At 49.4% G+C, this 24,578-nt stretch overlaps 2 protein-coding genes across 2 annotated transcripts; both read right to left on the reverse strand.

Moving 5' to 3' along the window:
• Positions 1-558: 558 nt before the first annotated feature.
• On the reverse strand, positions 559-14,268 carry Zscan20 (zinc finger and SCAN domain containing 20). Its single transcript, XM_051188847.1, has 7 exons — positions 13,807-14,268; positions 7,609-7,774; positions 7,038-7,114; positions 6,747-6,816; positions 4,502-5,173; positions 3,038-3,463; positions 559-1,996 (listed from the first exon to the last, which is right to left on the reverse strand). The coding sequence occupies exons 1-7, from the start codon at positions 14,200-14,202 to the stop codon at positions 753-755; spliced, it is 3,051 nt and encodes a 1,016-aa protein (XP_051044804.1). The 5' UTR covers positions 14,203-14,268; the 3' UTR covers positions 559-752.
• Positions 14,269-21,435: 7,167 nt separating this feature from the next.
• LOC127225088 (toll-like receptor 12) lies at positions 21,436-24,324 on the reverse strand. The gene has a single exon (XM_051188347.1). It carries the CDS (start codon positions 24,190-24,192, stop codon positions 21,436-21,438), a length of 2,757 nt encoding a protein of 918 aa, XP_051044304.1. The 5' UTR covers positions 24,193-24,324.
• Positions 24,325-24,578: the final 254 nt, after the last annotated feature.

Genomic DNA, 24,578 nt, shown 5'->3' on the forward strand with positions numbered 1-24,578 from the left:
GACCAATGCAGGTCCCAACTTCCCCAGTCCTCAGTCTTCTACTCTGGAAAATAGGACTGCTTTGAGGACTAAAGGAAATGATACATAAGGTGCTTGGCCAAAGAGTAAATGTTCAACGCACAGCAGCCATTCCTGCAATTATTGATTCTACAATGACGTCACCGCTGCTCCACCTGCTGCCGACCTTGCAGGAGAGTAACCTAGGCACAGGTTCTCAGTTGACACCTCCTCTCACCATCAACTTTCAAGGTTTCCCCATGAGGGTTTGCCCCAACTGCAAACTACCAAGAACAAGAACCACTCCCTGTGTAGAGCAGTAAAGAGCAGAGCAAGAATTTGGAATCAAATACGTAGGGCCACTGATTCACCTCCAACCCTACATCACCCATCTGCCTCACACAGCAGATGTAAAGATGTAAAGAGAGACTAACGATTCTATAGGGGGATTTGTGTGTGTATGCCTGCGTGTGTGTATGTGTGTACGCGTGCACGTGCATGCGTGTGTGTGTGTGTGTGTATGTGTGCGTGCATGTGGGAGGGGAGGAGAAACACACCAAATTACACTTGAGAAGTACCTCCAAATCTTAATCCTTGTAAGTGTAAATCACATCCAAATGACCTGACTTTACAAGATAGAATCTATAGATACACACCAAGCTTAGACATTGGAAGGTTTCTTTTCTAGCATGTTTAAGAAATGGTAATGAGATATAAATAGACACTATTGCTCTTCTGTTGGGAGGAGGTGTTGCCTACAGTGCTTTTCCTCCGGCATGGGTCCTGCGGTGGGCACTGAAGTGGGAGCTGTTGTTGAAGTCTTTGCCACACTCTGTGCATTTGTAGGGTTTCTCCCCGGTGTGAATTCTCTGATGGATGATAAGACTGGAGCTCTGATTAAAACACTTCCCACACTCTCTGCACTTGTACGGCTTCTCTCCCGTGTGAATTCTCTGGTGAGTGATGAGGTTGGAGCGGTCGCGGAAGAACTTGCCACACACGAGGCATCTGTAGGGCTTCTCTCCCGTGTGGACTCTGTGGTGGGTGGTGAGCTTGGAGCGCTCGCTGAAGCACTTTCCACAGTCTGCACACTTGTATGGCTTCTCGCCCGTGTGCGTCCGTTGGTGGTTGGCCAGGGTGGAGCTCTTACTGAAGCTCTTCCCACACTCTCCGCATTCATATGGCTTCTCACCTGTGTGGATTCTTTGGTGACTGATGAGGGCAGAGCTCTTAGAGAAACACCTTCCACACTCAGGACACGGATATAGCTTCTCCTCTGAGTTGGTGCTGTGGGGTCCAGGAGAGTTCATGCTCACACTGACATCCTGAGCTTGTTTAGGTATCTCCCACGTAGAGTTTCTCCAGCGGGCACTAAAAGATGGACTTTGGCCAAGGTTCTCCCCAGGTTCATTATGCTGGTCAGGGGTTCCTCCTGAGTGGAGCCTCTGATGTGTCAGTAGGTTTGAGATCTGCTTGAAGCTTTTCCAACACTCCCTACATGTATAGGGCTTCTCCACTGTGTGGCTTCTCTGGTGGGTGATGAGACTGGAGTGGTCCCTGAAGCCTTTCCCACACTCCGGGCATCTGGAGGGCTTCTCTCCAGCGTGGGTTCTCTGGTGGGCAGTGAGGTTGGAGTGCTCACTAAAACTTTTTCCACACTCGAGACATTGGTAGGGCTTCTCCCCTGTGTGGCTTCCTTGGTGGGCCACGGAGTGGAAGCTCCTACTAAAGCTTTTCACCCATGTGTCACATCTGTAGGCTTTCTCTGTGAGGTACAGGCCTTGATGGTCAATGAGTTTTTCCAAGTCCTCCTCAGAGGAATACTCTTCCCACAGGGGAGCACTCCTCCACTCCCCCTCATCTTCATTCTCATCGTCCTCTCCCCAGTCGGGAGCCTGGCAAACAGCTTCTGTGGGATACTGTGATAATGCTCCAGGAAAATCACCAAAAACATCCTGCTCTGAAGTTTGGTCTTCATTCTCACGCTTCCACTCACACCCTGAAAGAACAGACAGAAATGGGGCTTTTGTTCATCCGTGGTTAGCATTAATATACTGGTATCATGTATTTAGTGAATTTGGCTAACACAGATTTGTATCTTATATCCCACAGCTTATAAATGTGACTAGTGTGGAAGCTACCGAGTTTTTGTGTGCACGAGTGCTTCTATCCCTAAAAAGCTGAGGGGCAGTCTAGAATACCTTAATCCTACCCAGCAACCATGCAGCCATTCTTCAGAAGTCTGTGTTCAATAATAAACAGCTCATATCAGCCTCCAGTACACTGGACAGATCCTGCGTCGTGTAAGACTGAATCAGTTCCATAACTACCCAGATGTGTCCCAGTAAAAGCTAGACTGGCCACCTCATGTACAGGATCCTCATGTACAGGATAACACTAAATAAGAGATGATGGGATCTATGCAATTGCAATGTACAGAACCTTCTCCTATTTGATCTCCTTCATTCTTTTGGCTCGGAGACAAAGATAATATACCTGGTTCCCGAAGGGCTCTAATAGGCCTGAGTACAGCAAACATGGCTCTGGAAAGCCTTGCTAAAAAACCATTAGATTACATTCCTAAAGCTAGCCACCAAGGTCCATTCCCTTATCTGGCCACTCCTCTTCCTGAGGCTGACCACCAAGGTCCAGCTGTCAAAGTATTAAAGTCTGGCAATCAGAAGTCCCCTTTTGGCTACCCTAATTAATGCCCAATCAAAACAAGCCAACTCATCCTAACAGCGGCTTTCCCTTTTTCCTTTATAAACTGACATTTACCTGTAGGCCACATCTGTCTCCTCTCTATCCAGAGGCAGCTCTTTGTCCCTCAGGCAAATACCCTCCCCATCTCCCTTGTTCTATTCCCCTTCTCCCTCATCCTGCATCTCCCGTCTTTGCCCCTTATTCCCTGCCCTTTGTCCCTCTTTGGAGCTGAAAGCTTGGTTTTGGGATGTATTGTGCCGATTCCAGTCCTTTCAGTCCCCTCTCTGTACAGGCCGCAGGTTCTGCCGACACCGACACCCAATGACTCCAGGCTCACCTGTATCTGGAGTTTGGGGATCTGGCAGAAGTTTAATGGCATCTTCACCTTCCATCTCACCCCAGGCCTCTTGGTCATCGGCCTCAGTACCATTCTGCCTAGATCCAGGAAGACCTCTGGCTCCTCCTACTATCTCCATGGCCCTGATCACAGTCCGCGCCCTCATCAGCGAGTCCAGCTCCTCATAGAAGGGGCAGGTTCCAGGTGGATGGCTGCTCTTGGCTTTCCGGTAGCTTCGAAGAAGGTTCTTGAATCTGTAGCGACATTGCTCCAGTGTCCGCAGGAAACCCAGCGCACACAGCCGTTCTGCAATGGCCCGGTATACCTGGCTGTTCTGGTGACAGGTGCGAAGCTTTTCAGAGAATGGGGACTCACTGAGAATTGCCAGGAAGGCCTTGGTCTCCTCGAAGCCCCAGTGCACACCTGCTGTCAGAGTGAAGAGTTCAGAGGTGTAAGACTTAAGGAGCTTTACCTGGTCACTAGGACTGGGGTCACCTGACTTCTATGTGTCTAGAACACAGGTCTCAGAAACTCAGAACAAGTACATGGGAACACAAGCTTGCTTCTCAGGGATATGCGAGGAAGGTCAGCCAAGGCATCCTTTCTCACCCTTTCAAGAGGCAGTCTTGCTGAAAGGGAGAAATAATGTTCTAACAACTGCATCCAAGAGACCCACTCCCTTGGCTTCAGCCGATGAGTCACTGAGATCCATGAGATTCTCCCTGTATTCAGAAGACATCCCATCTCCTTTGTGAATTCTCTTTTCAACAATACATTGAGTATGAGCATCCCAAGCACCAGACACAAATGGACCTGAATAACCAGGCGACAGACTATAGCTCAGTACACCCTTTCCTCTCTGGTCAAAGAGTGAAAGGGGCACAATGCAGTCCCTGTTCCAGGGCAGGTACGTGATGTAACCCGAGGAGAAAGCATGGGATCTGGGGGGACCACACGACCATGAGGCAGGAGCCCTGGCTCTGCTCCTACCTGCGTGGCTTCGGATGCTTTACGTCACAGATGTCAGTGACTCTCCCTTTGCAAGGCTAGGTGTTTGCCACACGGTGACTCTCAAGTCTACCCTGTGAGTTCCTTCTCTGCATTTCATTATTTCACCCACTCTTCCTTAACCCGGATTTGCTATCTGTGAATGACCAGGCTGTTGTCTCACACACTAAGAGAAACACACCTACAGAAATGAAAACTTGGCTCAGGTACCATCTAGGAGAGTCACCAGTAACTCACTGTGGGAAGCAGCTGGGGCCTCTCCAGACCTAGCAAGGCTTTAGAATGATTTCCCCTACAACCAGGAGATGTGGCCACCAGAGACAATGGCATGAGCCTGAGGTTGGTCCAGGGACTTGGCTCCGTACTCCAGTGTCACTGGTATGACTCACAGTCTGAGCTCTAACCTAGGAAGCAGCATCCTGGCTGACATCCATCCAGTTAAATGCCACTTCTTACCAATGCGGCTCTGGAGCAGAGCTGGGCCCCCTGCAATGCTGCGACCCTGGACAGACTCCTCCATAGCCAGTCCAGAACCACTGCAGTCTTCCGTTGCCTCCTCTGGCTCCCAGCTCCCTTCCTCTTGGTCATCCATCTCAGTGTCACTGTCGCCCAGCCTGGGGAGGGCCACAGCTTCTCCTGGCCCACTTGTGGTTCTTCTTCTGTTGGTTGTCCGAGCCCGCACCAGAGCCTCCAGCTCCTCGTAGAAAGGACATGTTCCTGGCGGGTGACTGTTTTTGGCTTTCCGGTAATTTCGTAAAAGGTTTTTGACCCTGTAGCGACACTGCTCCAGGGTCCGCAGGAAGCCCCGAGCCCTCAGGCGCTCTGCAATAGCCCGGTACACCTGGCGGTTCTGATGGCAAGTCCGGAGCTTTTCAGAGAAAGGAGACTCACTTAAGATGGCCAGGAAGGCCTTGGTCTCCTCATAGCCCCAGTGCACACCCGACGCCTTCACGCCCTCCCCATCACACTGGCACTTTTCTTCCCAGGCCCTGGAGTCCTCCTGGGCTGGCTTGTTCTGCTCACTAGCCAGGCTGCAATCTGCCGGACTCCCATTGATAAGGCTCAGACCCAAAATCTCTGGTCCTCGCTCATGCTGGGAGGTGACACTTGGCTTTGAAACTGGAACTCCTACACAAGAGGGAGAACAGAAATGACTGAGCAGAAACGACCTGTTGGACTGTTTCTCCAAACTGTTCCTGAAACTCTCCCCCGTCTCCCGAAAGAGGCCAGTGAGAAATCCCCATGCTGATCTCCCTGGAGAGAGGAGCGAGAAGCTGCAGGACCGCCTCACTGAAAATGAGGGGACCTGCCCGCTCTTCACTTGCTGTGCTGCTGTCAGTGTTGTTATGAAATACACCACACCACACGGTGGCTAGTCACAAATGACAAACACGGGACTTCAAGCAACCCTATCAGACTCAACGCCATTGTTGGGGGGAAGGAGCACACGTGTGTGTGTGTGTGTGTGTGTGTGTGTGTGTGTGTGTGTGTGTGTGTGTGCTTCCCGCTTGCTGGGAATCTTCTGCCCTCCATTGCCACTGTTACCTATAAGACAAAACAACACTGAACATGAAGCAAATCCTGATGGTGGGGAGAGAAGGGAGGAAAGAGAACAGGGGGAGAGAGGAGGGGAGAGAGAGATGGGGAGAAGGAGAGAGAGAAGAGAGAGAGAAAAGGAGAGCGAGGACAGGAAGAGAGAAGGAGAGGAAAGGGAAAGAGAAAAGGAGAGAGAACAGGGAGAGAGAGAAGAGAGGAGGAGAGAAGGGGGAGGGGGAGAATAAGGAGAAAGGGGAAAGATAGAGAAAGGGGGGAGAGAGAAAGGGAAAGAGGAGGGGGAGGGCACGGAGGGGGGGGAAGAGGAAGGGGAGAGAGAGGAGGGGAGGATAAATGGAGAGCCCTGAGGGCACTGCTGAGCTAATATATGCTGTGCTTGGAGCACTTTGTCCTGCGGGCTCCTAACATGAAGCTATGAATGCCCTGGCTTTTCAGGCTGCAGCTGGTCTAAAGGATGACCTTCCCCACAGCGCCTGGTCCCAGCAAAGTGGAAAGCCTTCCGTTACAGCAAATGTGTGAGGAGAGCTAGATGAAGTTTGGGTGCAAAGCCCTTTTAGGGTACCCTACTTCAGCACTTCTCGAAGGGGGTTCTTCTAAGCACTTTTGGGGTCTCACTGTCAGTGAGCAGCCCTCAAGCTTCTACTCTACTTCACCCCATTCGTGTGTCTCTCCTCCCTCAGAGAAGGGGCCCTCTGGCACCAGTGTTCCACATGGGTGGCCTTCAGAGAAAGGTGTGCCAGTCACATGAGCTTTGAGCATTTCCTAGCCTGTGCTATTTGCTTCATGCTTCAGTCTCATGAGCTCACTTCACAAGTGTCTGCCCCCAAAAGGCAGCTCTCAATGGGTGCTGAAGAGGCAGAGTTTTGAGATGGAGGGTCTGGTCCAGTTCCAGACCTAAGATCACTGCACCCAGATCATGAGCCCCAGCAGGTCTAGCTCTAGGAAACAGCCTACAGCCCAGATCCCGACCCAGCAGACTATGGGGGGGGGGGGCTGGCTGCAAGGAGCCAACCTTCTTCCTCCCTGAAAGTGCAGAGCACAGAGCTCTGGCTCTGAGGAGTGCAAACCTCTCTCTAGGAACAAGTGTCCCAGAGACGGGCAAGCTGGGCCCTGGAGCAGTGCACGCTTTCCTTAGACAGGCACGTACCGTTCCCACAGTCATCTCCAGCAGGATCCTGGCAGAGCTTCTTAGCTTGTCTACCGGGGTTCAGGGCTTCCTGTGACACACACAGAAAGGCCCTTAAATATCACTGACACTTTAAAATCAGCCAGGAGCCAGGCCTGGCCTAAGAAAGATCAGGACACTTCAGTGGGGCCAGCATCAAGGTCAGGGATTGCCAGCAGGGCAGTGGTACAAAAGGTGCCCTCTACCCCTCTGCTAGGGGAAGTCATGGGGTGGGGCATGACAAGAAGACAACGAGAAAAGAAAACAGTTTACCTGGGACTTGGCTGCCACCTCCCAATCTCCAGGGCTCCCCATTTTTGGAATAGTTGGGGTTTGGGGTGTGAGGACCGCTGAAGAAGAGAGTAAATAACCCCGTGAGAGTTCTCTCAATCCACTTTCTTCTGAGACCCAGCTTCCCAAAGGTCATGCTGGGGTCAAACAAAGGGTGTCCCATGCCGGGCACACACTTCCCCTTTGACTTTCCTTTGGAGTCCTGCGTTATCGTCAGTGGGGTGCCATGTGTGAGGTGCCTGTCCCCACCCTGCACACAGCCACTGGCATGCCTGCACCTTCTGTGTGACTCCAGCTGGTGGAGTCTGCAGGCATCCTCTTCCACAGAGCCTTCTAACTTCACTGCTCAGTGACAACATCCACCAGACACCTGTCCTGCCTGGGTCTTGAGCCCTGCACATCCTTTATCCCCACCTCACCCCCACCATTCCCCATCTCCATCTCCTACCCCCCACCCCCTACCCCACCCCTCACCTCCCTCACCCCCTGCCCGTCCCTTGGGAGGAAAGGCCTTGTTCTCAGTCTCTTAAGTCCTCATATGCTTGACACTTACCGCTCTCTTTTGAGAGCTGAGGTGGCATCTTGGAAAGGTCTAGATGTGTACTCCACTGTCTCTGCGGCTGGGCCTCAGAGCAGGGAGCCTCTGGCTGCAGCTGGGAGCTCTGAAACTCTGGAACTGCTTCAAAGGGCCTGGACTCTTCAGCACACGGCTTCAGTCCCTGCATGTGAGGTCAAAACTTCCAGTCATTAGCTCAAAAGGGTCCCTTCAGAGAGACAGGGATGTTATTTTGTATGTGAATGTGTTTCCGGGGTTAACAGACACTTAAGATCCAAACACAATGAGAAAGCTATCAGACTGACTTTAGTAAATGAATCAGCATTTATACCCAAATGAGTTCTGTCCTGTTGAATTCTGGGGGGGCTGGACAAGTATTTCAAGCATGATCATTATTCAAAATGTTCTTGATTCACAGAGACATTACATAAAATTTTGTGACATTAAAATATGATTTATAAGCCTCTCATAAGCCTGTTTGCCTTGTTAGTAGTTACAATCTACAGAGAAACTGCATGTCTAGACTGGGTAACAAACCTTACTCTCCACTCAGTTCCTCCAAACATAGTCATACTACAGCAGAGTCTAACCCCTTGGATTGGAACCCAAGACATCACGTACCAACTTTTAACCAAAAATTACACGGTATACTAAAATGCAAGCAACAGTTTGAAGAGAATATGCATGAAAACCAATATCAGATGGCAGAAAGCTGGGATTATCAAAGCATGGAACTTAAAAATAGCAATCTAAGTGAAGAACTAATCACCTTAAATGCCAATGGTCTGAACACACTAACTAGCTGGCATGGTGACATTTATCTGCAATACCAGCAATTAGGGCACAGAGGCAGGAGGATTGCAAGTTTGGGGCCAGGCTGGGTTACACTGGAAAACCATCTCAAAGATAAATAAATAAATAAACAAACAAATAAATAAACCAACTAAAAGGCCAATGTTGTAAAAAAAAAAAAAAAAAAAAAAGACCCAACTATTTGCTGTACACAAGAAATCCACTTTAAATATAGTAACACATTAAAAAAAAAAAAAATGAAGGAGAAAGAAGGCACCAACTTAACCCTAAGCAAAAGAAAGTGGGCTGGGGATATAGATGCCTCAGTGGTTAAAGCTCTTGACACACAAGCAAGGACCAGAGTTCAAGTCCCCAGAACCCATGTAATGCAGGGTAATCATGGTGGCCTGTCTGTAATTCCAGCTTCAGAAGGCAGAGACCGGAGATCCCAAGAGCAAGCTGGCTAGCAAGACTAGCCATATCAGTGGTCCCTGGGTCTGACTGAGAGATTCTGCCTCAACAAACAAGGCAGAAGAGTGACTAAAGACAATTCCTGGCATCAACCTCAAGCCTCCAGACGCACTCACACACACACACACACACACACACACACACACACTCATGTATATGCACACCCTCACATACATGCAAGCATACATGCACATATATGTATATATACTACACATATGGACATGAAAATGAAAAGGGGAGAAAAAAATGAAAGAACCTATTATTAATTTCAGAACAGCAGACTGCAGAGAACAGACGTCACCAGGGATAAAAAGATACACCAGGCTTCATAAAATGATACAGAGTCAAAGCTCTACCAAGGCATAATAATCCTCGACTCATGTTAAGGACACACACCTTAATCCCCATGCTTCTAAGGGCACAGCCCATGATGGACAGAACCATGGGAGAAAGGGTGACTGGAGCTGGGGACGTCAGCAGTGCTCTTGAAACACCAAGCAAAGACAGGTGAACTGAAGAGCGCTGTGAGTGGGGTTAGATCCAAAAATGCGGCAAAACAGGAGAGGAGTGATTGAATTCTGAGGGCAGAGCCTCTAACAACACACTATCTTTAGGCTCCCAGGAATCATTCATTGCCAAGGTGGACTACATTGCAGGCCACAAAACACAAACACACTTAGCAACTTTGAGAGAGCACTGAATCCTAACCACTAGACCACCAGGGAGCATCACTAAACAATTTGGAAAGGACAGAATCACAACATGTGTGTTTTCAGCTCCCATGTAGGTAAACCACAAATCATAACAGAAAGGTAGCTGGAAAATACCAACACACTTAGGGCTCAAACAATACACAAGGAAAAATTTAGGCAAAGAAGAAATTTCAAGATAAATCTAAAAGTACTTTGAATTACACGAAAATACAACTTTTAAAAAATTTTTAAAAAGACAAAGGATGCAGTGAGAGAGGCGGAGCTTAGAGGTGAACTATCAGCACTGAATCGAGAACCGAGGGCTGGAGCGAGAGCTCAGCAACTGAGCTGCCCTTCCGGAGGGCCAGGCTCGGCTAAGCATCCACATGCGTGCAGCAGCTGCATCATATCCAGCAAAGAAGCCTTCACTGCAGATGGCTACTCCCTGCATCGCTCACAGATTTCCCATCTCCTGCTCTGTGGTGATCCCTGAGCTATGAGGGAGAGTGGGTGATACAGATGTCCCAGTCAGAGCCTGAGTATTCGAGTCTCACTCTCTGCATGGGAACAAGTTGTGGGCCTCTGCATTAATCACCATCTACTGCGGAGAGACAGAAGATGCAGTAATCTATGAAAATAAAGATAAGGATTTAGAGGGCAATTTAATAGCAAACATTTGGCTCTCCCCTAGGGCCCATGACCTAGCCAGTTACAAGTTTTTAGCCCAGTTAACAGTACCAGGCATGAGTTCCATCTTGTGGAGAAGGTCTTAAATCTAATCAGGAAGTCACCTGTTATTCCCATAACATTCACTCCAACACTGCACCAGTGGGCAGCTCTTGCCAGGTCAGTTGTCATTTGTAGCAATGTTCATGGTTGGTAGAACTGCTGAATATTCTATGCCCTGAGTAGCATGTATCAAACCTTCTGCAGCTATGAAAGCTGTCTGGTGGGGCTGAGGCTTCTGGGTTGCTACCAACTTGATTTCTCCCTGTGCTACAACTCAAGTATGTAGTGTCTTCAGCAACAGGGTCTTACCATTAAGTTCTGAAGGGCAGCAAAGAGCAACGGCAGTAGCCTGGAGTGATCTTTACGGTCCCACTGACCAACAACTTGAAATCAGGTAACCCATAGCTAGCACTAGGGCTTTTATTTGATAACCTGGTATCTGGGAGAAGCATTATGTGTTACAGGGGTAACTCCATTCTGCACATATGCACACGCGTCTTGTGTGTGAGTGCGTGTGCATGAGTGTACATATTTTAGAAGCTTCTACAGTGGTAGTTTCCCACATGACATTTTCAAATGTCTTCATAACACCTGTTCTACCTTTCCCGTCCCATCCCTTTTAACCCTTCTTTTCCCATTATTCCCTTGCCCTCTTCAAGCCACCTGCATCCTATCCCTTCCCCCCTTGTGATCCTCCTTCCCCTACTTATCTTCATCTGTCAACCTGACACAGCCCAGAGCTATCTGAGGGAGTTTAACTGGGGGAGAGCCTTGACTAGATTAGCCCATGCAAATAGGGCACTTTCCCTATGCTAACTGATGTGGAAGGGCCATGCCCACTCTGGCCCCTGCTGTATAAGAAAGCTAGCTGAGCAAGTCAGAGAAGACAGGCAGGTAAGCAGCATTCTTCCATAGTTTTTTCCTTCAGGGCCTGCTTGAGCTCCTACCCTGACTTCCCTCACTGATAGATTGTGAACTGAACTATAAGGCAATCAAACCCTTTCCTGTCCAAGTTGCTTTTGGATATGGTATTTTGTCACAGTACCAGAGGGCTGCTAATACCCCATACCCCCTCATTAGCTTCCTGACTGGAGGAACTGGTATGTCCAGACAACAAAACAGAAGTCCATGCCAAGAAGAAAAACAGTAGCCAGCCATGAAAAGCCATGGAGGAGCACTAAGTGTTCGTTACTAAGTAAAAGAAATCAACGCAAAAAGGCCACCAACTGTGTGACTCTACCTTTGTGGCATTCAGGGAAAAGCCACACCAGGCGATGGTAGAAAGACCAGCAGTTACCAGGGGTTGGAAGGAGAAGGAGTCAGTAAGCGGAACACATGGGATTGTTGAGGCAATGACACTATTATGTATGACACCACAATAGTGGACACATGTCATGATGTGCCTGCCAAAACCCATAAAATGCATATCACCAACAGTTAGCCTCAGTGTGAAATGCATGATCTGGGTGATGATGATGTCAGCACAGGCTCATTGGGGTAATAAATGTTCTACTATGATAGGGGATGATGACAAGTGATGGAGACTACCAAGGGGCCAGGGCACCTCTAAGAACACCATACTCTCTGCTCAGTTCTGAACCAAAAACTATCCGGAAAATAATGTATGCTTTATCGGAAAGCCTGATGAGGAGTGGCGTTCCACAGGAGTGACGCCAGATGAAAAGACAGTGGCACTCCAAGACCCATTCCGGTGAAACATCTTAGGGTCACTTAGCCCTGAACGAAAGTACCAACCTTTCTAAGGGGGCCGCTCACCCTGAGGACCAAAAATGTCCTCCTCTTATAGAGTTATAGTTTGCCTCCAGAGAGGGTAATGAGTCAGAGCTCCCAGTGGAGGGGGGGCCACAAGCTGTGGTACATGCGCTGAAGAAAGCTCTTCCCTGTGAACCCATCGCTGTGAAGTTTGTGAGCAGCCAGGAGCAGGCAGAGAGGCTGGAGAATAAAAGTAAGTCATAGGGAAAGGGGCCCAGGGAAGACACCATTGCTTTATATCTTTTCTCTATTGTAGAAGCAGTTCAACCTCTGGTCAGCCCACAGCTATGTCATTTGAAAAACTCTAGTCTGACATCTCATTTTACAGATGAAGGATCAAAAAAGACCTTAACTTAAGTCAATCCTCATCTCTCTCTAGGCTTCACGTTTACACCATCCAGCTCCAAAGTCCCAAGGTTTCCATTGTTTCTTCTCTGCCACTCAAAGAGCTGGCTTCTTGAAAGAAGTAAACGGGGGGGTGGGGGGGGTGGGGGGGGTGGAGGGGGGGTGGAGTATTCTTTCGGAAGGCATGTGCTCATGCTCTGTTCTCTGACTTGAAATGGTAGCTTCTTGCCAGTCCATAAAAGAACCCCAGAGCAAAGGCCCTGAGCTTAGCCCTCCCTTGCCCGCTCTCACACCTGTTCAGAGATTTACTGTCTAAATGGACGGAAAACCCTGCCATTTACAACATACGCATTCTCAAACACAAACAAGTGGAGAGCTACAAGGTTTTGAGGTGAAGGTTCTAGAAGGCTGTCTCAGCCTGAAGCCAGCTACGGAGCTCACTATTCAGGGCAGCTGCAAGCAGGGTCCAAATTCTATGTCATAGGAAAGTTATATACTCTATCATAGGCCCTCAGAGTTACTTATAAATGGTTGAAACTGTGAAGGTTGAGTCCATAACACCACTGTCCTTTCGGCTCTACCACTTCACTATAAAAATTTGGATGTGTTACTGACCTCACTGTTAACTCACTCAAAAAACTGAAAAGGAGAACCTACTTCTCAGTCTATGGCTGGCTGGCTGAGGGAAGAGGCTCAGAACAGGGCCTGATGCACAGTGGGGCTCACAGAATGTCAGTGAACGCCTCACCTGAGCCTCATCCCCAGAGGGATTTTAATTCCATGTTTGCGGATGAGGCATCTGTTCTGTAGTGCAGAGGGCATGGCCTTGGAAACACCAGGATCAGAGTTTAGGCTCCAGTTCACTCCCCCAGTGACCTCTGGGAACCACCTGATTTTTGGAACCCTAAGCTACAAAATGAGGGCAGAAATACTTTTTCTATGTGCTGCTGTTATAAGCAACCAAAGAGACCCAGTATATAAAAATGACTGTGTTAGACACAAAATGTACTACAGACAAGGCACATTGTATGATACTGGGAGGAAGTTTCCATGGTGGTTAGGCATGCATACTCTAGTTAGACTTTTCCAAGTGCAGGTCTTGGCTCTACAATCCAGGAGCCAACTACCTATTCTTTTCTTTGCCTCCACAGCCTCACTAGTAAAATTAGGCTAATAGTACCGACCACCTTATTAAACTGTGGCAGGATTAAATGAGTTACTACAAGTCACACAGTTGGAATAGCACCTGCTACACAGCAGGGCTCAGTACACAGCTTACTCAATGATTACTATTACTGCCATTTGGGGGCAGTTATTAACTCAGTCCCAGTCCGTCCCCCCCCCCCCCCGCCTTGCCTAACCAGCTTCTTGGAGAGGAGACTATGAGCCTCACCTGCTGTCCGGTAGCCCAGGCCTCTCGATGCCAATCCTCCACCAGGGCCACAGCCTCCTCTCCGCTCTCAGGGTGTCGTGCCTGCACCCAGGTCTGCACCTCCCTGGGTAAGATGGACAGGAACTGCTCCAGGACCAACAGTTCCAGGATCTGCTCTTTGAGGCGGATCTCAGGCCTCAGCCAACGACAGCAGAGAGCCCAGAGCTGGCTGAAGGCCTCATGGGGTCCAGCTGCATCCTGGTATTGGAACTGTCTGAAACACCGGCGGGAAACCTCGGGGCCGGGGACACGGCCATGGACCTCCTTCTGGGGTTTGGAGTCTGATTCCCATGAGTCCTCCTCCAGTTTCACAATCAGAAGGTCCTCAGGCTCTGGTGGAGGTGAGGCCTCAGCCATCACCGGGCCTGAAGGCTTCACTCAGGCAGGGCTGTCCTCATTCGGTGACTTCCTGCATTGGCAAGGCGCCCTTCAAGGGACTCCTGGGGAAGGACTGCTCCCCACGACTGAAGGCAGAAGACACAGTACGGAGTGAGTGAGAGGACCCAGGAGCATCACTTGCCTCCCACCTTTCACCTGTGAATGGCTCAGAAAGACTCAGAGATGCTCCTTTGCAAAGGGCAGGAAGTAAGATCCTGATCAGGCATAAAGCCAGCACCTAGCTCACTTCATAGGCAGGCAGCGCAGGTACATCCTTTGGGACACACCTAAGTGTGCAAGCTGAGAACCCTGAGCCGCTGGGCTCCCGCCCTGCTGTGGCTTTCCTCCCTTCTACACTGTGTCCAAAAGCTAAGCTTCCTTCAGGCTGGGTTGAGGGTCATCTCCTCCACGATACCTGCCTTCTGAGACCTGAGACTCTGTGTTCCTCTACAATGGTCATCTTGCAAAATCCCTCTCATTCTCCGGTCATCCCACACATCTGACAGTATTCATCATCTCTAACCTGAAGTTTCTCAAAACTCCAGCCAAGGTGGTCCGCCTTGTGATCAATTAGCAATGGCTGCAAGACCTCAGGAAAAGGAAATTGCAGCATGCATCCCTGTGTTAAGGACACCTGCCCCCCCCCAGCCCCCAGCCACTGATTCAGCCTCTCAGCTTACAAAGCAGACATCAATGGCAGGAAGAAGACTAAAGCTCATAGGCCTGGAAATCCATAGCCATCTTCAAGCCTGGGCTAACAAAGCTCACCCTGACAGTCACTAGCCCACATTTGCCACATTACTCATTTGCTTGATCTACATTAGGGGCTTCCTGTTCTGGGCTGGACAAAGGGAAATTGAGATGAGCCACTATTGTCCTGATGATGCTAACTAGTGGAAGAGGGGGGGAAAAAGTCACAGATAATTACACTAATCAAAAGTGGTAAATAGAGCATGATTTGGGAGCTAAGTTGGAGGTGACAAGCTGCTTGAAGGAATTCAACAGGATTAGGATGGGCACCCCAGAGAGATAGGCTATAGAACAGTGAAGAATCAAATGGCCCACCCAGGAAATGGGGAAAACTTTGACAGCCTCGGAATGTGGAGTGTGTGAAAAGCGGGATGCAAAGGGAGTTATGAAGACTATGACACCAGATTTCATTCAACATGTGCAGCCCGCCAGTGATGGAATCCAAGCTGGAGAACTGAAGGTCCAATCAGACTTGAGTGCTAAACAGATCGCACTGTTGGAGCTGGAGAAATGAAAATGTGGACATTTCTGCAGAGGCTCTCTGAAGACACGTAATTTTAAGAGATACTAACGGAAAGGCCAAAAGTGAAACGGCTTGGATGGGAGAATGCAGGAGGAACCGGCTGATAAAACAGGCCAGTGGGTGGGCCGGTAGAGGATGGGTGGGCCGATAGAGGTGGGTGGGTGGATAGACGGTGGGAGAGTCAGTAGAGGTGGGTGGGGTGGGCCGGGCCAGTAAACGGTGGGTGGGTCAGTAGACGGTGGGTGGGTCAGTATATGAAGATGCCTTTCACTGCCATCAAGAATGAGTAAAGTAGTACAGGTTTGGGGATAAACACAAAAGCAAGTCCCATCACAGATAGCATGAACTTGGGTGTGGAAATTGAAGCACTATTTTAAGGTCGGACTTCTAGCTCAGGGCCTCTTCACTTCTTTGCCAGGGCCCCTCTCCCTTGCCTGAACTACCGAGACCCTACACGGCAAAAACCCATCCCTTCCACCTCACCTGCAGACCCCTGAAAGACCCACCTTACTGCCGGCCCCTCCAACTCACTCTTCGCTCCGACAACCTCGGTGACCCTACCCTAATCCAGACGCTGCATCCTCTGCCCGCCCCCTCGCCACACACACAAACACATTCACACGCACGCTACTTTCCCCTCTCACCTTCCCAGTCTCCCCCCCTCCCCCCCCCAGGGTACCACCACCTCCTAAGCCTCCAGCCCAGCGCCTGAGTCTCAGCTGCAACCCATTCGCCACTCGGACTCACCCACTTCACAACAGGGCGGAAGTGCTCCCAGGCTCCTGCGGGGGATGCTGGGACGAGGAGTCCCGACCCTTCCAGCCCGGGAACCGGATCTCCGAGACTACAACTCCCAAAATGCATCGCGCGAGCACCGGTGGGCAACTCCCCCTTGTCCGCTCCCTCTCAGATGACGTCAGCCAATGAATGCGTCATCTTCTCATAAACTCTGGCACCGGAACAAATCTAGCAGGGTCAACGCCTCGGGGTATGCCCTAGATGATCCTAACTCTTCCCATTGGTTCTGTGGTGATGGCACCGCCTAGTGGGCGGAGCCTAGATTAGAAAGGGTAGAGCTCACTGAAGAAGCCAGGGTCACTATGTTGAGCTAGTCAAAGTAGGGGAAAATAACAGCAAATAAAGAGAGTAACTATTAGGTTTCAAACCTGGAACAAATGGCCGAGGTGCCTGTAGGGACTGAGGGATGCAGGGAGACCCTGGCGGCCAGGTTCGCTTTGATGTGTTAAGTAGCCATCTCAGCCATTTGTCTCAGGTTTGAAACCTAACAACCAGAGTGACCATTCTGTTGGGCAGAAAGTTGGACAGATGAAACTACAATTTGGAAGCTACAGAGTGGTTTGGAAGAGTTCTGTGCCTCACCTCTTCTGTTGTAAGAACAATAATAGAACCCACGTCACAGTTTTATGTGAGGCGTCATTGAAACAAACCTAGATCTGCTAACTCAGAGCCAGGATCCAACAATGGGTAGCAGATATTGGCCGTTATTATGTAAATCGGTTTGTTCGGAGCTTGAATCCTCGTGGGTGTTGGAAACATGTTAATTCTTCTTGCTGAATGATTTTAGTATGATTTGTGGTTAGTCTGTACCACTGTCCTGGCTAGTTTTATGCCAAACTGGCACAAGCTAGAGTCATCAGAGAGGAAGGAGGATCAATTGAGAAAATGTCTCCATAAGATGGGCTGTGGGACATTTTCTTAATCAATGATTGACAGGAAAGGGCTCGGCCAATTGTGGGTGGGGCCACCCCAGGCTAGTGATTCTGGGTTTTTATAAGAAAGCAGGCTGAGCAAGCCAATAAGCAGTACCCCTCCATGGCTTCTGCATCAGCTCCTGCCTCCAGGCTCCTGCCCTCTTTGAGTTCCCCAGCTTCCTTCAATGAAGCATAAGCCAAATAAACCCTTTCCTCTCCAAGTTGTTTTGGCCTTGGTGTTTTGTCATAGTAATAGATAAACGCTGCAAATACTCTAAAGTCTGAGAAATCTGATAGGAAGCTGGAAATGTGGGGGTTGTAGTCAGGTATAGATCTAAATCCCAACTCTGATACTTCCAAGCTGTGAAGCTTTGAAAAACAACAAAAACAAAAAAATACTGCATCACATTTGTCCTGTTTTTTTTTTTTCTGTAAAATTCAGGAGACAGAGCAGAACCTGCATCTCATGACATTTTGAAAATTAAAGGTAGTATTAGGTAAAGCATGGATTCTGGATTCAAGCCACTTACTTTTTCAATGCAGGATGCCTAAGGTAAAACCTTAGGCAAAGTGCTAACGCCTTTCTTGTACATGTGTGTTTGTGTGGGTCGGTGCACTGTGCATGCAGGCACGCATGCTTATGGAGGGCTGAGGTCAATATGAGTGTCTTTCATGGTGCATTCTCTGCCCTGTTCATTAGAGATGGGGTCTGTGCTAAACCTGGAGCTCAAGATTCTGCTAGGTTAGCTAACCCATGAGCTCTGGAAATCTGCCTGTCTGCCTCCCGACTCATTCCCCAATACTGCCATTACATATGGCACTGAGACTTCTGGCTTTTATATGGATTCTAAGAACCTGACTTCAAACCCTTATTAATCATGTGGCAAGCACCTTATCAACTGAGCTGTCTCTCCTACACTTCTAACATTTCAGTTTCCTTGTCTGGAGGGTGAGAATGATAACAGTGAAATCTTCCTTTGTAGACTCATCAGAAAGAGATTGGCAAAGAATGTCTGTCAAGAGCCTATCACCTTCCTAGCACTCAAAAAGTTGAATGACTATTGGCTGTTATTTTGATTGAGAGCTATGAAACTTGACAGTGCTAGTATTTGGAAAGGAAAAGCTTACTATATTAGTGTTACATTTGGGGGAAATTCTACATCTTAGTTTTAATAACCCATTTCCAACTCCTTAGCTAGAAACTATATTCTGACTTCCTTTTTAATATATATCCCATGATTTCATGTATGTAATGTGTTGGTTTTAATAAGTTACTATTGGCATACCTTACTCAATTGTGCCAGCAGCTTTATGAGGTTGGTATTGTTACCCCAACTTACAAAAGTGGTGGGGTATTGGAGAGATAAGTTAGCTTGCTCAATATCACGCACACACAGTAGGTACCTAGGCTGAAATTTGAAGCCCTGAAATTCCAGATGTTTCCTTGCTCTCTGCCTGACCTTTCATGAAGAAAGAGGCCGCACATGGAAGGAGGAGAGGACTTGAAGTAAGCTCTGACACAGTAAGGAGGTGTGAGTGGAATGAGACATCAAAGAGAGTGTTGGTGTCTGAAGGTGGAAAGACAGCTTTACAGGGTCTAGTGAGATGTCTTAGAGAGCAGAAACGGAGGTGGAGAGACAGAAAGAGAGAGACACCAATTGGCCACAAGAGGGCAGCCCTCGCCCTAAATCCAGCCTGGAATCGCTTGTTGTCTCTTAGTCTTTTGTCTAATTAAAACCTGGAATTTTTATTACAAAAATGGAAAACTTTTTTTTTTTAATCCCTAAGAGGCCAAATCCCGGCCAGAACTAGCCTTGGGTTCTATCTGGTTTGGCAGCAATCTCCATATGCCTATCTGAATCTTTTCCCCTAGGTCAGAAGTAGACTCCACCGTCTACCTTCATCTTTGCTTCACAACCTGATTTCCAAACCTTCTGGGTCAAGTATTCCTGGAAGTAAAACACACTTCCAAAGCACATGCTTCCAACATATGTCTATTTGCTTATAAACAATATACATATAATATATAGTAATATAAAACAGTATTTTAATTTTTTCTCTTTAAAAGATTCTTTTTTGTTGTATGTTTGGACTTTGGATTTTTTGGTTTGGTTTTTGGCTTTTAGTTTTGGTTTGGTTTGGCTGTCCTGGAACTTGCTTGGTAGACCAGGCTGGCCTGGAACTATTCACAGAGATCCACCTGCCTCTGCCGCCTGAGTACTGGAGTTACACCACCACTACCAGACTAGTACCCTCCGAGGCCAAAAAGGGGTGTCAGATCCCCTGGAGCTGGAGTTAGAGGTTGTTGTGAGCTCCTGCCCCAAAGTGGGTGCTAGACTGCAAACTCAAGTCCTTTTCAAGAACAGTATGGATTATTAATCACTCAGTATGGATTATTAATCCAGTCCTGCAATATGAAGCTTCTATTGAACACATGTGTAATGAATTGGTAGATGTTTCTCTTGTTCCTTCAGTCATATTAATGCATTTAATCATCTCAAAATACTGAGGGGGAAAGGTGCTATCCCTTTTTTTACAGAACAGGACGTGTGTGCAAAGAATAAGTGACATACTAAAGCCACATAGTTTTAAAGAGGGCAATGGCACTCTAGTTTCAGAAAAAAAAAATGGTATTTTAAAAAGAAAGAGAAATATAGCTGGGCCAGATAACACACACACACACACACACACACACACACACACACACACAATCCTGGCACTTGAGATGAGGAGGCAAGAAGATTGGGAGTTCATCCCCAGTTACTTAGAGAGTCCCAAGGCCAGGCTGGGACAGGCAGAACTAGGAGAGAGAGAAAGGGGAATAGTAATATATTTTCTTCCCAAACCCTGCCCTAGTCTGGGAGCTCAGCACAGGCCTTTGGAGAAAGTGATGGCTGAGCTGGATCTTAAAGGATCTTTAGCAGGTCCCAGGTGGGGGTGGGGGATTGGTCCATCAATAAAGAAGCAGTCAGTATAAAAGGCTCACTGGCAGCTACATGTGGCTGGCTCCATACCTAGAGCATCCAGGGTGACAGTGCTGTTTGGAGGCTCAAAAGGATGATCTACATGAGCATATCTTCATGTTTTCACTGAGGAGAAATGATCTCCTGGATGGCATCCCAGCTTTGTGGCTGTCAACTGTTCTATCCTAGTTAGCTTTAACTGTCACCTGACACAGCCTAAAGTCATCTGAGAGGAAAGCCTCAACTGAGAAATTGGCTAGAACAGATTGGCCTAGGGCATGACTGTGGGCAACTGTCTTGATTGTCAATTGAAGAACCAAGTCCACTCTGGGTGGTACCAACCACCCAGTGGTAAGCGCCACCCTCCATAGTTCTTGGAGAACATCTTGGCTGTGAAGTGAGTTCCCTGGTTGGAGGTACTGCTGTGTGAAATATCAGTCCTAGTTGACCTGGAATTTTAAGCCCTCACCCCCACCCCACCCCTGCCCCCCCAAAAAATAATCCTTTCCTCCTTCACTTCATTTTGATTTTTTGGTTGGTTGGTTGGTTTTTCTTTTCTCTGCTTTGGATCCTGTTCTGGAACTCAATTTGTACACCAGGCTGGCCTCAGATTCACAGAGATCCTCCTGCCTCTGCCTCCCAAGTGCTGGGATTAAGGCGTGTGCCACCACTGCCCAGCCCTTGGGTTGAATTTGGTCCAGGTTTTATCACAGCAGCAGAAGTGAAACTAACACGTCTCCCATGCCCCTGTATACAAAAGGACCAATTGGCCTCTTGAAGATCAGGTTGAACTTGGCCTGGTCCCAAGTCCCAAGCTTAGAAAGGCCTTATCTTCTTCCCAACCTCTGCTGCCTGCATTTCCCCTTTGGTCCTCTGCTTCATGCATTTCCACTAAATAAAAAATTCAACCAATCCATCATTTCTTGGGGTTAGCCAGTTTACTGAGGTTTTAGAGATCATGGGAACGTCACATACCCCCATGGGCACCTGCTGTCACTCAGCTTTCCTCATTCAACCTCCAGCACCCCATCCCCCATCCCTCACCCCCACCCCCCCACCCCCCATCCCTCACCCCCACCCCCCCACCCCCCATCCCTCACCCCCACCCCCCCACCCACCCCCGCGAGCGCTCCAACCTGTGTTGCCAGCATGTGGATTCCTGCACCTACAAAAGCTGACTTCAGGCTCTCAGCCCCACTGTGGCCCCCTCCCCCACAAACACACTGACTCCCTGCCAGGCTAGCTTGCTTCTCCTACCCCCACCCTAAAATCCACACGCGCCACCCTGTTCTAACCCTGGCTGCCCTAGCCTGCTCTTCAGCCAAGCCCAGAAGCCAGCCTTCTTTTCATCTTCCTTGGGCCACAAGCAGTAGTCTCCTCGCCGAAGCAACCGAGCCAGCCTGTGGTAGCCAGGGAGCTGGTGTCGGGAAATGGGTTCTAGGAAGGCTAGCAGCAGCACTGGGGGGAAGGGGGCAGCCAGGAAGAGAGAGGTGGCCAAGTGGAGCTCCAGGCGGCAGCGAGGGTCACACAGGGCCTGGCCACTCAGCACACAGAATATGACACGGCTGCTTACCATGCTGTCCACCACATTTTCAACTACATCCTTGCCAGGCTCAAAGTCTCGGTCAGGGAGACAGAGGCGTAGGCCAGGACCAGCTGGAAGGAAGCCTTCCAGAACGGGCAGAAGTTCCTCTATTACCCAGCCCTGGTCTTGCCTGCAGTGGGACACAAATACATCAAAAAGGAACCTCTTTCCTTCATCTTCCTGACCCCTCCAACCCTGGAGCCAAACCCTGAACAAGGCCTTCAGGAAGGGGATCCATAAGCTCCTGGCTTCTTGGAGGAGTGGCAAAGCAATCATCAGAAACACCAAAAAAGAGCTGGCTAAAAAGAGTTTTAACTCCAAAGACTGTGGACAGTGGTCCCGTAGAAAGGAGAAGAGTGTATGCTTGCCAGGGCCCCCCTCTTCTGCTGGACATAACTTATTGCCTAGTATGTATATGTAGGTTTTAGTGGACTGCTTAACCCATGGCTCCATCCATGCATTGGCACACTGGCAAGCCAAGTTCGACTGCAGAATATATATATACTGGGGCATCTGAGGGCTGTACTCCCTCAGACTGTCATGCAGGACCAAGTCCTTCTCATTGTATAGTGCAAAGGCCTGGAGTCTGCCCAGCTTCTGGAAAGCGGCAGCTGACAGTGACCTGAGCCCTGTATCGGACAGCTGTAGGGCCCGGAGCTGTGGAAGCTCACCCAGCAGCTCCTCCAGATGTACTGAACGGGGCTGTATTATGGATTGAAGGGCCTCCAGCTTCAGCTCCTGTAGGCTGGGCAGCCCAGTGATGAGGCAGGGTCTGGAATTGCTTCCAGCACCCCAAATCTTCAAGGTCTGAAGTTTGGGGAGCTGCCAGAGGAAAATGTTGGAGGTGTCCTGTGAGCAGAAGGCCTCCAAGCTATTCTGGAGCAGGGAAAGTTGCTGAAGAGCGGGGAAGACCTCAGAGGCATTCTGGACCTCCAGCTTCAGGCCCCTGCCTTTTATAGTCAAGGTCTCCAAGGAAGGAAAGACATTTGGAGATAACCCCCAATGCTTCATGCCTGAGGCTGCTTGAAGCTCTAAGCTGATCAGATTCATGGGCAGGGACAATACTGCCGGAGCAGGGACAGAGGGAAGCTTCAGTCTCAAGTTGTGCAGGCTCTTTGCTCCCCAGAAGCCAAGGTCTGGGCTCAGTGGCAATTGGGTGTCTAGCAGGCTAAGGGTGGTCAGTGCAGGCAGAGCAGCCAACCAGTTCTTACCCAGGTTAAACAGGGGATTTTTATCCAAATTCAAGGTCTCTAGTTGCTGTAGACCCTGGAATAGCTGCCCCTCCAGGGAAAGCAGCTGGTTGTCCTGAAGCAGCAGCTCCCGCAAGTGTGGTAAACAGGAGAAGGTGGCTGGGGGCAGGCTACCCAGCCCGTTGGCTGCCAGATCCAGAGTCATCAGCCCTGACACGTCTCCAGTCTCATTCATGCACAGCGTTTTGCTCTGCAGTCGGTTTCCAGCCAGGTACAGTCTCTGAAGCCTAGGCATGGCAGCCAAGAACCCTGGTGGCAGCTTAGTCAGTCCAGTGCTTTGAAGATTCAAGGTCTTCAGGCTGTGGCAGGAAGCCAGGGCCTCCTGAGATATAGATCCTATCTTGTTTTTTCCCACATTCAGCTCCTGCAGCTCAAAGTGGGCAACAGCCTCGGCTGGCAGTTCAGTCACAGCAGTGAATGTTGCAGACAGGACATCCAGTTTCTGAAGTCCCAGGGCCCTCACTCTCGATGCCTCCAGAGGTGTTTGGTCCAGCTTCAGAGTGTCCAGCTGAAGACCCTGGAGGGACCCAGGACTAGCCATCTTCAGCCCCTGGTTGAATGAGAGATCCAACATATGCAGGGCCCATGGATCCCTGGAAGAGGAGGAACCTTGCGCCAGATCTGGAAACATGCCCGCCAGCTGCCCAACATCCTGAAGGCAACTGAACACGACAGCCAGCCATTGCAGACTGTGAGGCAGTTGGATGCCTGCCTTCTTGTCCAAGCAGGGGCCCGAGATATGGAGTCTCTGGAGGGAAATCAGGTCACCAAAGGCATCAGGAGGTATAAAGAGGGATTGCTTCCCAAAAGGATGGTCTAGGAAAGAGAGTTTCTGCAACTGTCCCAAGCCTCGGAGAGCTCCCGGCTGGAGTCGGCTGAGATGCAGATTCAGCCCCAGGATCTTGAGTCCAGGAAAAGCAGAGAAAGCATCTGGAGGCAGAGAAGATACAGTGCCGCCAAGGCAGAGCCCTTCCACAGTCTGAGGCACATCCGCCAAGGTCTCTGTCAGATTCTTCACTGAGTTGCATGCAGCAAGCAAGGACAATGGGGACACTGAGCAGAAGGAGAAGTAGCGAGAGACCAAGGGCAGCTGGGAGCCTTCAGTCAGTAGGCATTTGGAAGTGGTCCACCCTGTTACCACAGGCAGGGAAAGGAGCAGGCCAGGCAGTAGCACATGCCAGCCCATCTCAGCACCAGGAGAATCAGAGCAGGGGGGATCTGTGACTCCTGCCCAGGCACACGTGTGTGTTACCAATACTCACAGCATGGGCAGAATAGTCATCCACTTCGGAGAGCCTGCAAGGTCTGAGAGCATAGACAATGGGCCTCAGGCCCTTCTGCTGTGGAAGTGAGTGGGAAGCTGGGAGGAAGTGAGGAACCAGACTCAGAGACATAGTACTGAGGCTCCAAAGGGCAGGGAAAGGAAGCCCAGACTGGGGGGAGGTGGGTGGGTGATGAATTGGGACCTGGTCTCACTTCTCTGTTAGGAGAAAATAAATGAAGTTTCTTCTTGTTTTCGTTTTCACATATGGTGGCACAAAGTCCATAGTCCATGCTGTCCGGGAACTCAAT

Source organism: Phodopus roborovskii, unplaced genomic scaffold, assembly GCF_943737965.1.
Source record: "Phodopus roborovskii unplaced genomic scaffold, PHOROB, whole genome shotgun sequence".
Lineage (NCBI taxonomy): Eukaryota > Metazoa > Chordata > Mammalia > Rodentia > Cricetidae > Phodopus > Phodopus roborovskii.

What these genes read in the sequence shown, in the direction of transcription:
- Zscan20 (XM_051188847.1), bottom strand. Translation starts at nt 14,202, where the DNA reads ATGGCTGAGGCCTCACCTCCACCAGAGCCTGAGGACCTTCTGATTGTG. An exon ending in AGGTGGCAGCCAAGTCCCAG is followed by an intron (nt 6,817 to 7,037) that starts GTAAACTGTTTT and finishes TGTGTGTCACAG; the next exon opens with GAAGCCCTGAACCCCGGTAG. An exon ending in TCTGCTCCAGAGCCGCATTG is followed by an intron (nt 3,464 to 4,501) that starts GTAAGAAGTGGC and finishes TCACTCTGACAG; the next exon opens with CAGGTGTGCACTGGGGCTTC.
- LOC127225088 (XM_051188347.1), bottom strand. Translation starts at nt 24,192, where the DNA reads ATGGGCTGGCATGTGCTACTGCCTGGCCTGCTCCTTTCCCTGCCTGTG.